This window comes from Borostomias antarcticus (assembly GCF_949987555.1).
Source record: "Borostomias antarcticus genome assembly, chromosome: 32".
NCBI lineage: Eukaryota > Metazoa > Chordata > Actinopteri > Stomiiformes > Stomiidae > Borostomias > Borostomias antarcticus.
The window spans coordinates 2,434,525-2,450,871 of record NC_140265.1 but is presented as its reverse complement, the minus strand read 5'-3'; the positions used below and the strand labels follow the sequence as shown (position 1 = coordinate 2,450,871).

The following is a 16,347-nucleotide window of genomic DNA, read 5'->3' as shown; positions in this document are numbered from 1 at the left end:
GTAATCAATAATTTCATACATCCAAAAGCTGTCCCAGATCGATATTGATTAGTAGAATAATTTGCGAATGGTTTGTGGTGTCTTTGTCCAATTTTAGTAATTGATTTTTTTCCTGATTATGATTGTACTTTCTCTACGGTCCCTAAAATTTCGAATATGAATGTCTGACGAATGTCGAACGTGAAACCAACTTTACCTCGGTAATGTTTCCTCATGGTGGGCGTTTCTAAATTGCAGAAGTGACTCATGCACATTTTCTGGAACTACCCAGTCCAACAACCCTGCCCACAACTAGAGCACAGATCACTCAGTTTATATAGGCTACTATACATAGGCTGCAACCATTTATCAGAAGATGACCGTTACAGCAAGAAACACCAACCAGCTACAGGTAGTAGTCACACATGTTTATCATGGTGGGAATGGGACTGGAACGGAGGCTTCTTCCACGGTCACGATGGGACAGACGGACTCAAAGCTCGAAAAATTCCGGAAGGGGCATCCAAAAGCACTAGGGGTAACAAATAATTAATTCATTAATTATGATAAGTACTTCACTGGTGACTACTACTATTATGAATATTGCAAAATGTCCTTATATTTCGTTTTCATTCTCCAGACTGTACAGATCATGATTGGGGTAGTCATGCTCTTAATCGGAATTGTGATAGCTGTGAATGGAGGTAGTTTTGCTGTTTTGTCTGGAACTTCATTTTGGGCATCAATGATTGTAAGTAGCCTACCCACCCTTCTTTTCCAAGCATATTTTCACCGTAATCTGAAGGGACATTTTAAGGCACATTTCTCACTTCAGAAATGATAGCTTGCTGCCCTGTACACAAAAGTGGATACGTCACAAATGCAAAATACACAAGAAACTCATCATCAGTGTTCTATTGCTAGCGAAAATAAGTCACTGTGAATTAACTGTAAAAACGCAGATCAACTTAAACTATCTAAATGACTGACAGCCACGGCATTTTGGAAATCAAGGAAGCCTGATCCAGATGGCCCTTGTGGCTTAGTTCCGGCCCATATATGGCCCAGAATCATTACACATCCGCTTGCTATCTAGGAAGGGTTTCTCAGAAATTAGGCAACGTTTCCTCTCATGGTGGGCGTTTCTAAACTACTCATCCCTGTTCAACAGGCTTTATATTTTATTTTTCATATTTTTTAATAGAATAATGCAATCAACAAATAGTCCTAGCAAAAAAAGAAGACAACACAAAGTGGTCTAGTCAGGACCACACAGTGAGTGGTTATCATAAAGACAATGACAAATAAGCACTTTTGTTTTTCTCTTACAGTATATCATTTTAAATAATTAACAAACACATTAAACAGGTTTTGTTCTTGGTATTAGAACCCACTCAATATACAGTAATAAACAACAGTTTTAGGACTAAATGATCCTAACCCCCCCCCCTTTGTCAGAGAGGCTGATACAGTTGAAGCAAAACGTTTCAATGTATGTCTGTCCTTTTTACCGTTTTTAATGTAGCTAAATGTTTTATTTCATGCACTTTGAGTTTTATGAAAAGTTCTTTATAAGGAAAATGCATTAGTAGTAGTAGTTGTTATTGTTATTATCATGAGTATTCTGTTATTATTATTATAATTACCATGTACCCTCTGCAGTGGCGTATTTAGGCATGGGCAACATGGGCATCTCGGGGGGGGGGGGGGGGGCGGCAAGAGGAGCAGAAAAAAACTCTGCGAATCTCCGCAAAGTAACCCCCCCCCGTCACCAAATCGCACGTCAATCAGAATTGCCTGCGCCGTAGCGGGGGGGTTCGTCCAAGGTGGCATATCAGCTAGAAACGCTACTGACCCTCTGTGAAAAAGGGGATGTTGAAATAGAATGTTGTGTTCATCTGTTATTCCCCCTTACTGTAACTCTTTTCTGGTAGATTGCTCAACAGTCAGATAAATATTAGGAATCCTCATTTTCTGTCCGTAAAAACTATTTAATTCATTAGGCCTGCTTTACATGTGTCCTAATAACTGTTTACTCTATTTCCCATAGTACATTGCCACTGGCTCTCTCGCTATTGCATCTGACAACAAACTAAACACATGTCTGGTCAGTATCAAGCTGTCTTTAAACACACACACATGCACACACATGTAAAGGCACTCCCTTGGCACACACAGTAAAGGAATATTGCCAAAGCCTTAATTGATGGTAACAGGCCATGCTTCATAGTCGGCTGTAGTAGTGCTGGTCAGTTGATACACACACTAACACTGCATAGTGGCAAAGGGGACAAAAGAGCATTATGTTCTACTGTACTGCTGTATACACAATCAATAACCAATCCCATCTCTCTCTGTTCCCTCCCTCAGGTGAATGCAACACTGGGTATGAGTGTTATTGCCTGCATTGCTGCTGGCATAGGCATCATTTTCTACTCTGCTGACACAGCTGGAGTACTGTTACATATGAGTTGCTATCGATACGGTGGTTATTCATCACAATATGATGATTGTGTTCGCTATCAACAACCATATAAGGTTAGACCACATATCTATATCTATTCAATATATATTCAATATCAATTTATTCAGTAGAATGTTTCAGGCAGCACTTGTGTGACTGCAACTGATCGCATGGGGGAAATGATCAAATACACTCAAGGTTTTGATGCTCCAAAATAATTTATATTACCGTTTGACAGAGTTAGCACTTCATGCGTAGAAGCCAGTAGTGTATAACTTTAGCAGGTGAAACAAAATGTTGAAGCAAAATGCTTTCTGTTTAGACATGCTGAATGATTAGGTAGGTTCAAGCATGAAAATCGATTAGGGTTAGCGCTTGTGATAGAAACGAGTAAAACTGGAAATTAAAAGTCACATTGGGAAAAGGTTGTAATATTTAAATTGCAACATTCGCTGCCAAGGCAAGTATGTTAGCTATACTCACCCACTTGCCCCAACCTACCATTTTCTGTTTTATGTTCCGACACTAAACATATACAGTAGCACTCAGTACATATCTATTCTACGTCGGTAGGCTCCACCCCTTAAGGGTTCCGCTCCTATCGGTATAATCCCCCGCCGTAGGTGGTACCAGCTGAAAATGTATTCATGGACTCGCTTCAGCCAAAGTCCAATCAGAATGGAGCAGTATAGCTATATAAGCTATATTCAGCTGCAACTGATTTCTGCACTCAACACCATCATCTTCAAGACACAATAGGCTTATATCATGCAGCTGCCATTGGTCAAGTCTCAGATGGGAGAATGTGGAATTGCCAGTTGTCTCCAATGTTAAAAGATCACTATAACAATACCACTTGGAGAGCCGAAATAATTAAAATATCTAGAATACACTATCGGAATTACAAACTCATCATGACCAGACTGATTGTTTTTCATTGCCATTGTTTTCAGAACTGTAGCTTCTTGACTCTCAGCCGTCTAACTGACACCAGCCTGAGGAAAGAGCTGATTTACTCACCTTGATGAATCTACAGTACTTCACTTCCCAAAAGTGTGTTCATGCACTGAGGGCTCTCTCTGACCTATGACCCCGATTCTCCAATGGCAGTTAGGCCGAGTGACACAGTAGCCAAGGCTACATGACTCACCACATGCCCATCACACTTATCAAGGCAAAACCACAACCTATGGCCTGTACAGTAGGTACTTTATTGATAGGTATGAGTACCTTCTATCTTCCGTTCTGCAACTCATTATACTGTATAGGACTCATAGCCTACTTTATAATTATTGGTTGTTTTCCCTATGCAATCAGCCTGGTCAACATATCCAACAGCTTAACTAAAGATTGTTCACCCATCTCTGTCCTTGTGAACAGGTCAGATCCACAGGAATTGCAGGTGTCATGTTGGTTCTCACAATACTGGAGTTCATCGTCTCCATCTGCATGTCATCGTTTGCCTGCAAGGCTACCTGCAATACAGGGCCTCAAGTAAGACTTGTTCAGTTGTTAGAGAAAAGTGTTTACAGTTAGTGACCGACAATTAAATGTGCTTCGACTGTAGGTCTATAATACTGGAGCCCACTGTGTTTTGACCGAAAGAAAATGTCTGTCTTTTAGCCAGTGTATTTCATTGGGAGTGACATACTTCAGAGCAGCATTGTAGCTGAAGGCCCCGCTACCCCTCTGATGGACCATCAGGTACTGTGAAACAACTTGAGGTACTTACTTAGGACAAGTGTCTATTCCATGAACTCTGTATGCTGAAACCAGTACAATAAACCTGTGTTTTCGCCGCTCCAAATCCCATGTTGGACATTCTTCATTTGCAAGAAGACCAGACTAGATGTGGTATCAGCTGAGTGATGCTGCAACCTTATTGTACTTTAAAAACACAACGCAGACTAACAGACAAAGAAACATCAAAAAGAAAAACGCCAAAAGCCAACACCATGTTGTAGTACATCTCTTACTCAGTAATACGTGTTCTCTGATCTTGGTTTCTCACAACGCAGGTTCATCAGAAAGATCAGCCCCCTGGATACTTCGTCTGAGAAGCTGCCTTGCTGACTGATCCACTTCTCATGTTTATACCATGTATTCTGTCCGTCATTTTATATTTCCCTGCATCCAACAGCAAGTTCAACTGCTACAGTGGCAATAAGCACACTGATGTGCTCCAAATAATTCTGCTGTCTAAGGTAAATCACGTCCTAGATGCGTCTTTGCTAGCCTGGTTTCACCAGACCCAATTAGTGTGAAGGGGCTGGAAATTCTCTGTTGATTTTTAATTTCCAAGGGAGGCTATCAACAGTCGCAGTAAAAAATGCCTTTGGATGCCATTGGAGAAATATGGGTTAGTCATTGTATCAAGTGGGGACAGTCAAATCATAGCATAGGTTTAGCATTTCTGTTTCTCTATCTTTGTATGTTTGAAAAACAAGTACTGTATAATAATGACAAAATGACAACTCTTAGCAAGCACTTAATGCCAAACAGTTTATAGTAAAGCATGTATGGTGTATCCTCAGTGTGTAATTCATTGGTTCTAATTCAATAATAATATGCCAGTCTAACATCTACAGCTGAGAGGGCCACCTTCAAACAGGAGAACAGGAGTGTGTGATGCTATCATCAGGTGCTGTACCTCCTACTGAAGGTGTTGAAAGAGTGAAGGAGCAGCATGCATGATCTGAGAGCTTGAATGTCCTGTCTAGGAAAAACACTTCCCAGATGTCATGGGATTCTGAACAATGTGTATTAAGCACTGCTAACATAGCTACTCAACAGGCCTAATAACTCCTCCTACCCATGGCGATATTCCCAATACTGCACAGTCTCTGGCATAGTTGTTATTTTTGGTAAACTGATACCTCTGGCTGATTGTCTTCACACTGCCCACACCTGTTCCCGTCTTCATGTCTGTCCTTAAAACGCAATAAATCAATAAACAAATATAAAGAATTTCAGAGTGTCTCCCCAGATACTCAGTTTCTGTATGCACAATTGAGATCCTGACTAGTATCATCGCTGCCTGGTATGGGAGTAGCACCATGCTAGACCGGAAGGCATTGCAGAGAGTGGTACGGTCAGCAGAAGTGGCTGTGTTGAGGCCGGTGTGGCAGGCCGGTTGTTTTCTTTGGGTTTTATGAGTGTATTGGTTTCCAGGTGTGTTTCTTTATTTTGGGTGAGGGTGCAGTGCTGTCAAATGAATCCCTTAGCTTCAGTGAGGGTAGCTGCATCGGGGTTCGAAAAGTGTCCCGTCCACCTCATGCTAACGTTATGAATTTTAAATGACATTTTTTGAATACTGTAAAAGTTGTTGTTTTCCTTAAGCCTGTGTTGTGTGGTGTTTGTGTAGACCTCTGACGACCTCTGACGCTAGACCATACCGGTTTAAAAAAAGGTGGTGGCAGCGAGCGTTACCCGCAAATTGAATCCAGTAATCGGTTCCCCCTTTTGCTGGGTGGTTCTGGTTTAGTTCAGATTAATCAGTAAACATGAACACGACAAGACTCAGTTAACTCAGAGATTTCTAGCTCAAGAAACACTCTTTCTCTATCTATCTATCTCTCTCTCAAGAGTGCCCCCTTACACACAGAATACACAGGATATGTGTACACCATCTTACAGAGGCTTACAGGCAAAGGGGCCCTGTAGTTGAACGTTACGTCTTGGCCCCATTTTCGGGGAAGTTTGAGAGGAAGCACGGAAGTTTGTGTGGTTACTAGGGGTGTAACGATACACTAATCTCCCGATATGATACACGATATTGGGTTGACGATAACAATACGATACACTAAGGGCAGGTGTGAAGCGTTGCAGTAGTGTTGCTGTTCACACCAATAGTGCATTTCTCCACATTTCTACTCCAATACACTGTGAATTTAGAGCTTAATTGTTGTAATATCATGGATAGGCCTAGAGACAAAAGACATGTTTGTTACCAGCGTTGTGTAGCCAGTGTTCACTGATATACAATAAACATGCAGTATCACAATATTGTTTTCACCTTGACGATACGTATTGTGACGTTTCTGTATCGCGATATATTGTGGCACGATATATTGTTACACCCTTAGTGGTCACTGGCTTTTGAGGCCTGATAGCCTACATCCCTTGTCCTGTTTTGTGTCCTGTCCTTTTATTGTTCTGTGATTATGTGCACTTTATTCTGTTTTTTTGTTTTAGTTTATTTTATATATTGTACAGCACTTTGATGCAACTTCGGTTGATTTTAAACATGCTTTATAAATAAAGTTGACCTTGACCTTGACCTTACTAAAGCGTCATTTCGACAGGGTGTAATTGGTGGCTGACAGAGATCCCTATTAGTAACCAGGTCACAGATACACAAAATAAAGAAAGCCAAAACTGCAACTGGCATGAGAGTAAGAAACTATGATCTGGCGAGGAGTGGTTGGGAAGCCAGGTTTGATATACTGCACGGTGGTGATGAGATGATGGACCACAGGTGACCACAGTAAGTAATTAAGCCAGCGCAGATGGAATGAGAGATGGATCAACTGGAGCCTGCAGCCACGCCCCCACACCGAGGGCCAGAGGGGAGGGGGGAGAGTAGAGGGGAGAAAGTAGAGGGTAGAGCTAGGTGGAGATGGAGGGCGTGACAGTACCCCGCCCTGTCTAGGGGCGCCACCTGGCGACCAACCAGGGCTGAGTTTCCTAGAGGCATCGTAGCGCAAAGTTTATCGTAAGCTACGGCGTTCATCGTAGCACTACGATGAACGTAGCGCCACGATGCCTCTGGGAAATGCAGCTCAGGCTTGTCTGGGTGAGCCTGATAGTAATCCCAGAGGAGTAAGTAATTAAGTACATTTTATTTGATATAGCACCTCTCACAGACACGGTCACATTTCGGTTGAACGAAAATAACCGATTGAGAGTCGACTATCGGTTAGAAAAAAAACAACTAATTTGCATCCTGTTAACATATTAGACTTTTGGATATGAATATCATTATTGTATTTTTGTGTGTTGGCTGTAAGCCGACACACCAAGGAGAGGGAATCCTTTTTGTCTGTGCTTCTTGCGTCTTGCTGTCTGTTGTTGACCTGCAATTCCATTGCTGCTACCACAAGAGGCAGTAGTCCCAGAACATAAAAACCAAAGACTCCACAGGGCAGCAGTGGCTGAGTGGATAGTGCGCTGCCTATCATGGCGAAGGTTGTGAGTTCGATCCTTGGTGTGGACATACCAAGGTACCATGACATATTTTGTCACTGGATGTTGTAGAAGTTATGTAACGAGCGTGGGTCATATTTGTTAATTATAGACCCTTTTACAGCCTAGTCAGCACAAGTAGCCTATGCGTGCATTCTTGAAACCGTAGCAGAGGAAGACAGATGAAATCGCCATTATTAAGCGTACGGACTGGACTGAGGAAATCATCAGAAATGCCTGCGTTTGCGGTGCCCATTTTATATTAGTTTAGTTATTTTGACTATCTGGTTTCACTGGAATGTCTGGTTGAAATGTAGCCCTTCTCAGTCCCGTTGTTAACAGTCCTTTGCTGGTGCATTCACTTTTCCTTCAAAATAATAATGTCGGCCTAGTTAGGAGAGCCTACAAGTGTCAGATAAACATGAAACTTCACTTACCTAAGCAAAAGGGTCTATTTTAACAAATGCTGGGTTGAAGCTTCAAAGCATTTCCACCAACACAGAAGAAGACTACCTCGGAAAAATAATTTCACTCAGACAGAACGCGTCTAAATAAGTTATTTATTGGTAGCGCCGAGGCTTCAAAACCCAGCATTTGTTACAATAGACCATTTTGCTGAGGTAAGTGAAGTTTCATGTTTATCTGACACTTGTAAATATGAGCGCCTCTCCTAACTAGGCCAGACTGTTGTAAGCTAGCTAGTCCTTGTCACCAAAACTTGCCTCACAACGTACGTAGCAAAACTATTCACACAGCAAGCAACGTCAGCTGACTGGGACTGTCTTGTGAGTAGAATAACCAGTGTTGTGAAATACAGATTGCACAGCAATTGAGCAGGACAATATCATTAAGGCTAGGTTAGGTAGCTAGCAAAGTCAACTTGCCCAGCTGGTATGGTTATAGGTTCATTCCTATGGGATAGCTTAGTAGTTTGTGATTTAGCAATGGGTTGACTTATCACTAGATCAATATTTTCAGTTGGGGATACAGGGCTGTACATTGCGACATATATGTCGCATGTGCTATGAAAAAACATAAAATTATTTGCCCTGTAGCACGCATGCGACAGACAGCGAGCCGCTTGTATGGATCGTTAGCGGGTTTTTCCGTGTTGAAGCCGGGAGGATGAGTGAGGTGAAATGAAGTGAGAGCAGTCAGGTAGGCGAGCCTATAGCTTCCCCCGGACCAGTAAACTAGCCTATAGCTTCCCCCGGACCAGTAAACTAGCCTATAGCTTCCCCTGGACCAGTAAACTAGCCTATAGCTTCCCCTGGACCAGTAAACTAGCCTATAGCTTCCCCTGGACCAGTAAACTAGCCTATAGCTTCCCCCGGACCAGTAAACTAGCCTATAGCTTCCCCCGGACCAGTAAACTAGCCTATAGCTTCCCCTGGACCAGGAAACTAGCCTATAGCTTCCCCTAGACCAGGAAACTAGCCTATAGCTTCCCCTGGACCAGTAAACTAGCCTATAGCTTCCCCCGGACCAGTAAACTAGCCTATAGCTTCCCCCGGACCAGTAAACTAGCCTATAGCTTCCCCCGGACCAGTAAACTAGCCTATAGCTTCCCCTGGACCAGTAAACTAGCCTATAGCTTCCCCTGGACCAGTAAACTAGCCTATAGCTTCCCCTGGACCAGTAAACTAGCCTATAGCTTCCCCCGGACCAGGAAACTAGCCTATAGCTTCCCCTGGACCAGTAAACTAGCCTATAGCTTCCCCTGGACCAGTAAACTAGCCTATAGCTTCCCCTGGACCAGTAAACTAGCCTATAGCTTCCCCTGGACCAGTAAACAAGCCCATAGCTTCCCCTGGACCAGTAAACTAGCCTATAGCTTCCCCCGGACCAGTAAACTAGCCTAGAGCTTCCCCCGGACCAGTAAACTAGCCTATAGCTTCCCCCGGACCAGGAAACTAGCCTATAGCTTCCCCTGGACCAGTAAACTAGCCTATAGCTTCCCCTGGACCAGTAAACTAGCCTAGAGCTTCCCCTGGACCAGTAAACTAGCCTATAGCTTCCCCCGGACCAGGAAACTAGCCTATAGCTTCCCCCGGACCAGTAAACTAGCCTATAGCTTCCCCTGGACCAGTAGACTAGCCTATAGCTTCCCCTAGACCAGGAAACTAGCCTATAGCTTCCCCTGGACCAGTAAACTAGCCTATAGCTTCCCCTGGACCAGTAAACTAGCCTATAGCTTCCCCTAGACCAGTAAACTAGCCTATAGCTTCCCCCTGGACCAGTAAACTAGCCTATAGCTTCCCCTGGACCAGTAAACTAGCCTAGAGCTTCCCCTGGACCAGTAAACTAGCCTATAGCTTCCCCCTGGACCAGTAAACTAGCCTATAGCTTCCCCCGGACCAGTAAACTAGCCTATAGCTTCCCCTGGACCAGTAAACTAGCCTATAGCTTCCCCTGGACCAGTAAACTAGCCTATAGCTTCCCCCGGACCAGTAAACTAGCCTATAGCTTCCCCTGGACCAGTAAACTTGCCTATAGCTTCCCCCTGGACCAGTAAACTAGCCTATAGCTTCCCCCTGACCAGTAAACTAGCCTATAGCTTCCCCCGGACCAGTAAACTAGCCTATAGCTTCCCCTGGACCAGGAAACTAGCCTATAGCTTCCCCTGGACCAGTAAACTAGCCTATAGCTTCCCCCGGACCAGTAAACTAGCCTATAGCTTCCCCTGGACCAGTAAACTAGCCTATAGCTTCCCCTGGACCAGTAAACTCTGTTCAGGCAAGTGCCTCATGCAGTTGTCTGATTGGACAAGTAAAAAATAGCCTATAGTTGAAGTGTGATAAATATGTAACGTTATCTAAAAAATACAGTCTAGAAACACGACGTGGAGCTACACCCAGTAGTCTAGCCAATGTTTGAGCCGAAGTGGAGCCTCCATCTACGTAGTTTGTGCGCTGCTGTCTGTCAGTCAGCAAGCATAATTTGTCAAGGAGACGGCCCACTCCATAGACATGGCCCACACCATAGACATGGCCCACACTACCTACAACATGCAAATCAGAGGCGCTGCCCTGAGTGACTGATTTAGCGACCGTCTTTTTGGCTGGCTGAACCTAAAGTTTAACGACGCTAGCTTGCGTTAATGTTCCTCCAGCCACCTAAAAGTGCCAGTTAAAGCAACAGCAAATGCAGCGAAATATCAGTTAAGCGTCGCCTAATGTAGCCTATTATTTATGTAAGCTATGTAAAAAAGGCAGTGATTTTGGTAGGAGAAGACAGGACCAGCACAGAGTGGAGGGACAGGTGAGAGGAGAGGATAGAGGTTGTTGAGAGGAGAGCAGGAGAAGAGAGAGGAGAAGGAAGGGGACAGGGCAGGATGAGAGATTAGAAAGAGTGATGATGTAGAAGGAATGAGTATGCAGTTAAGCATCAATGGGCATCAAACATAACTTTTTTTTATTAAATAAAACATTCTATCTATTATTCTCACCCCATCACTCAAAATTAAAGAAAGCATATTTCATGTAGGCTAAACATGCTGTTTCAGTATACTTTTCAATTATATATGTCTCAAGATTTTGTTATTTTCATTCTTTAAAAGTCACCAGAATACCGGAAACTAGGTCTCTGAAACTTTTTTGGGGAAGGACGCCCAGACCCCCGCTTTGGTATAGAAATCCTCCTTATTTTAGCTGTCTTCAGCTTGGCACCACCACACCAAGACATCAATTCCACAGGAAACACTGGTTCCTTGTTCAGATCATAGAGAAAAACCGAAACAAAAGAGCAAAGGAAAAATATGTTGAAATTATGAATGAAAAAGAAGATAACCCAAATGTGGAAGACACCGCAAAATCAAAAGCCGGGAAAACCTAAAGATGCTTGTCTGAAAACATTTGTTTTTATTTCATATTGTATACGTACAGTAACATCCCTTTCCAGGTGGTTTTAAGTGATGAACTGCATAACTATCAACCCTTGTAGCACCAGTGCTATGTGCTAAAAAAGTTCATGTACAGCCCTGGGATAGAACTACAACACCACCTGTGCTGTAGCACCAGGAATCTGCTCTGACAACTGTTTTTATTCACCACCATATCATGTTATTATGCAGCTTAAATGTACTGTATGTCTACGCAACACAAAACAGGCTTCATATAAATGTTATTTTTGGCTGGGGAAAAAAAGGTTTGGCGGGTACAATTTTTCATCTACCAGACATTTGGCTGGTGAGCTAAAAAGTTAATGTTGACCCCTGCATGTATGTAACTATGTCTTAAGTTTAAAGTGAAGGGATTAAGAGAGGATGTTTTTCTCCAGTAGGTATTAAGCAAATCGTAACCCATAACCTACAATTATGATGGGATCTGCAAGTTAGGAATTTCTTGTAATATGGCTTCTGATCAGTATTTCTGTTCATTAATTGAGCTTTTTTCTGTTTAGGTACCATAAAAGCAAGTGAACTACCTGATCGACAAAGGGATGGCGTCAAGAGCAGCAATGCAGTCATCAACTACGTTTCTTCAACAACTATTAAGTTGGAGAAACACATGTGGGCCTTCATTGTGACAACTGCAGTGGACAAAACAAGAACAACGTTGTGCTGTGGTACTGTGCTTGGCCGACCATGCACAAGCTTCACCTGAAGCTGGACCTACACTTCCTGATTGCAGGCCACACCAAGTTTCCCCCTGACTGGTGCTTTGGCTTGATCAAGCAGCACTAGAGGAAGACCAGAGTGGAGACTTTTACTGACATTGCTGGGGTGGTGAGAGACAGCGCTCCTGTGAAGAAAGTCAACATCCCACAGCTTGTCGGACTTGAGGACGGCACAGTGCTTGTTGAAAGCTACAACTGGCACCAGCATCTGAGTAGCTATTTCAAAAAGCTCCCAAACATTGAGTTACCAGCACTTCAGGTAATTATCATTGTCATGTATTAGCGATTCCATTTTATGGACATGGTATGGTTGTATTTTATTTGTGGCCAATATTTTAATGCACTATTTTAATGCACTCTCTTCAATCTCCCTTCTGTTCTGTTGCAGCTTTGATGCTGGGATGTCTGGTAGGGTTGAGGCCAGAGAACACTGTGATGCAACATCAGTCAGGTGTCGGCTGCTGTGCAATGCTGATGTCCAGCCCCCCCAAAGATGGTTTTCAGGTGCAAGCCCCACCCGAACAGGACATGGCCAGACAGCGGTTTGGACGATCGGATCACAAGTGGACAGCGAGACACATCATTGTTTACACCCGTGTCTATCATGCGCCTCCATATGTATCCAGCTGACCACTTGTGTTCGTATATAGTAACCATAGTAACTCACTCACTCCTGCCTGCGTGCGTGTCGCACAGCTGTTCCATGTAAACAAATCAATAATCAGTTGGTTTGACTTCAATCAGACTGAAAAAAATGTTCATGAAAGCCTGGACTATTCCAACTGTTTCGATTGATAGGACAAGTAATTTTTGACTTGGAAAAAGAGCGCAGGCTAAGGCGAAAAAGGAGAAAAATTATCCTGCATTGATGACGTGTTTTCCTGTTACGTCTTTGTCGGGGACGCTTCAGGACGCATTAGAGTTTACTAAAGATATGTGGTCAAATGTGTCCCAGACCACCTCGGCAAGTGGTTTGAGGAAAAGTTTCACATAACGTTTTGGTGGCCGTTTACACTTGTATTTAGCCCTGTCCACTTTGAATCTGATTGTCCAAAATGCATTCTAAAACCAAGCCTAAACCTCTATGTGATCTCTAAGTGACCTTTTTGTGATCTCCAGTACCTTAGCCATGCCTACGGAGCTACCGTTGAGTTACGGGATGCCCTGGTTGGTCTTGGTTGGTCTTGTTCTCTCCCACATCCCATAAACCTGCACACACACCCCATATGTACACGTGCGAACATGCATGCACAAATACACACACACACACAGGCACGCACACACACACACACACACACACAATGGTCAACATCACAGTATCCTTCCAATACCATCAGAGAGACAGAACTGTGTCTACCAAGGGTAGAGCGCCCCCTACTGCCACTTTGTAGGCTGCCTCGATGTAGAAGACCAGGTTCTGTATGAAGGCCACTTCATCCAGGTTGGATACAGGTATAGGTATAGGTACTGCATTTGTAACGCGCTCCCCATCCAGTTGTTACACTGGCGCGGATACGATGCGCAGACCTGGAGAAATTAAGAGACATTAGTAAACACACACACAAACCCATGCACGGACACACACACAGTCAGGCTCACAAGGCACACACACACAGACACACACACACACACATACACACAACTCTGCCGTCATCTGAGCCAAGACCAGCAGGTAGAGGGAGGTGGCGTCCACCTGCAGTGTCCCCATCGGTTGTCCCCGACAACCGTGGCGCAGGTGGGCGTGTGGTACTTGGCGTGCGGGCAGTCCTTCGTGCTCTGGGTGTGCTTGAACTTCTCCACCTTCTCCACCTGCAGCCACATGCACACACACAAGCAAGAAACACAGACAAACATGTGACATAAGCGCAAAAACACACAGACGCACATACTGTACACACACACACACACACACACACACACACGCAGCACATGCATACAATACACGCTCTAGTCCAAACATCTGCAGAGATGGAGAGAAATAGCATGTCACCAGAACATGACTAGTCTGCAGCCCCAATCCATGACTCCTACTAAATCAAAGCTAAGTTGATTTATATACAATGGAAACCGCTTGTAGTGATCATGGTTATGGTGATCAACCGCTTATATGGATCAAAAAGCTCTGGGCAAGCTCCTGGAAAATGCTTCAATAGTTGGAGGCCTATACTACAGTACCTGCCTACAGTATATGGGCCTATATACTGTACTTTGCCGGAATGGTAGTTGACTGTACAGTATGTTAGCCATATGACAATAACACATTATAAAACATACACACGGCATACATAACATTATAAGACACATAAAACACATTAAACAATTAACTGCAGGCTCCTAGAAAATGTTGCACTAACTAGAGGCCGATATACTTACCTGCCTACAGTTTGTATATAGACATGCTTCTGTGACAACCTTGAAACACTTGGACTGTCTACCACTCCACCATGAGATTTATTACGGGTGATAGATGACGCACATCACTGTGTTATTTATGATAAGGTAGGCTTGCTATCTCTCTCTTAAAGGCATAACTATCACTGGTATTGGTAAATTTCTCGTCATTTCCTCTCTGTTGGACTGGAGCCTTGGCACCTACCAGACCTGATCAAATGATCGGCTTGTTTTCAGGGTCCCTCAAGTGCATTCTGAACTCGGAAGGGCTGCTTTTTTTCATGATGCTCCTTATACTTGGAATACCAATCCCTGCCCCAGTCCCAAGTACTCAGGACCTACCCTACATTCCAGGTTCACAACCTGACCCAGCCCTAGGCCTCTCGTCCCTCACCTGCTCCAGCTCACAGACCATATCTTCATCTTCATCTGTGTTGTTCTTATAGGCCGTGTCCAGTCTCCTCCCGTCCCTCTCTCACCCTCTGCCACAGCCCCACATCCTAGCTCCAGTCCTAACTCCAGCCCCAGGCCTCTGGTTCCTCACCTGCTCCAGCTCGTAGGCCTTGGCCTTGTCCTCGTCTCTGTCTGCGATCTTCCTTTAGGCCATGCCCAGCCCCCAGACAGCCAGAACGCTGTACACGTTGTCCCGGACCCAGGCATCCTTCTGCTGAGCACTGGCAGGTAGTAGGCCTGTCACAGGGTTCTACACGCATGTGCGCGCGCACACACACACACATAGACATGCATGCACATACACGCACACATGCACACACACAAACGCGCACGCGCGCGCACACACACACACATACACACACAGATAATGATAACGCTGTGTATCTGGATTCCATAACAGTCCAGTAGTAGTTGACCTTTGGTCAAGCCTCAGTAGCAGTCACATACACAAACAACATAAACCCTCAAACAAACAAAAAAACACATTCTCAATTCACTTAACAGTAGGCTTGTGGGTTTCCGCCCTCTAGCCGCTTCACAAAACTCAATCGCATATTGCAAGCCCCTACAAGCAATAGGCACACCTGATTAATCACTTCCATCCAATAGTATAGGACAGGAAATAAATATGCCTGTAGAATTTCAGTAAGTAGTGGAGCTTGTGCAAAGAGCCTATTATAAATACCGTGCATTACCCTACCTGGTGACACAGAATGGTCTCCTGCACGACTCTGGCGAAGCCGTCGAGCCTCATGCCTGGGTTGCTGCGACTCCTCATCCTCCTGGTCGGTTCACCTGTGGAGCATATACGGGACAGACCGACCGAACCTGAAATTACAGACCGATTACAGTGTCTGCATGGAATACTTTAATGCATTAGGTTAGGCTGTACATAGCATAGGACATCTCAATTCTTAACATTGCAAAAATGTCTACCGTGAATCCATTAGTTCATCAGCTTAGCTAGCTAACGTGTTAATGGTGCATTCGTTTATAACTGGGAGGTGGCAAATTCCGACTTGCTACTAGGAATGATTAAATAAAACACCTCATGAACTCACACTTCCTCGTCACAAATTCGGATATGTTTCTCAGCCCCCAGTTGCTCGAATGCACTAGATATAACTAGGTAACTGTGATATAATGGTATATAGATATAACTAGGTAACTGATATAATGGTATATAGATATAACTAGGTAACTGTGATATAATGGTATATAGATATAACTAGGTAACTGTGATATAATGGTATATAGAT

At 43.9% G+C, this 16,347-nt stretch overlaps 1 protein-coding gene and 1 long non-coding RNA gene across 3 annotated transcripts; one reads left to right on the top strand and one right to left on the bottom strand.

The window, feature by feature from the left end:
* The first annotated feature begins 441 nt into the window (after positions 1 to 441).
* LOC311327361 (membrane-spanning 4-domains subfamily A member 4A-like) lies at positions 442 to 5,507 on the top strand. Of its 2 annotated transcripts, none has more exons than XM_084460399.1 (7): positions 442 to 517; positions 620 to 730; positions 2,030 to 2,086; positions 2,350 to 2,517; positions 3,824 to 3,937; positions 4,067 to 4,147; positions 4,462 to 5,507. In XM_084460399.1, the coding sequence occupies exons 1-7, from the start codon at positions 458 to 460 to the stop codon at positions 4,498 to 4,500; spliced, it is 630 nt and encodes a 209-aa protein (XP_084316525.1). In that variant the 5' UTR covers positions 442 to 457; the 3' UTR covers positions 4,501 to 5,507. The 2 variants fall into 2 exon arrangements, with proteins under 2 accessions (XP_084316525.1, XP_084316526.1); XM_084460400.1 differs by having other exon boundaries at positions 4,067 to 4,167.
* A 7,282-nt stretch (positions 5,508 to 12,789) lies between these two features.
* On the bottom strand, positions 12,790 to 15,328 carry LOC311327367. Its single transcript, XR_014631100.1, has 3 exons — positions 15,180 to 15,328; positions 13,938 to 14,053; positions 12,790 to 13,771 (listed from the first exon to the last, which is right to left on the bottom strand). It is a non-coding gene; the product is annotated as an uncharacterized lncRNA (long non-coding RNA).
* Between the last annotated feature and the right edge of the window lie 1,019 nt (positions 15,329 to 16,347).

Coding starts and splice junctions, on each gene's coding strand:
- LOC311327361 (XM_084460399.1), top strand. CDS start 458: ATGGGACAGACGGACTCAAAGCTCGAAAAATTCCGGAAGGGGCATCCA. Junction 731..2,029: donor CATTTTGGGCATCAATGATT/GTAAGTAGCCTA, acceptor TATTTCCCATAG/TACATTGCCACTGGCTCTCT. Junction 2,518..3,823: donor GCTATCAACAACCATATAAG/GTTAGACCACAT, acceptor CCTTGTGAACAG/GTCAGATCCACAGGAATTGC.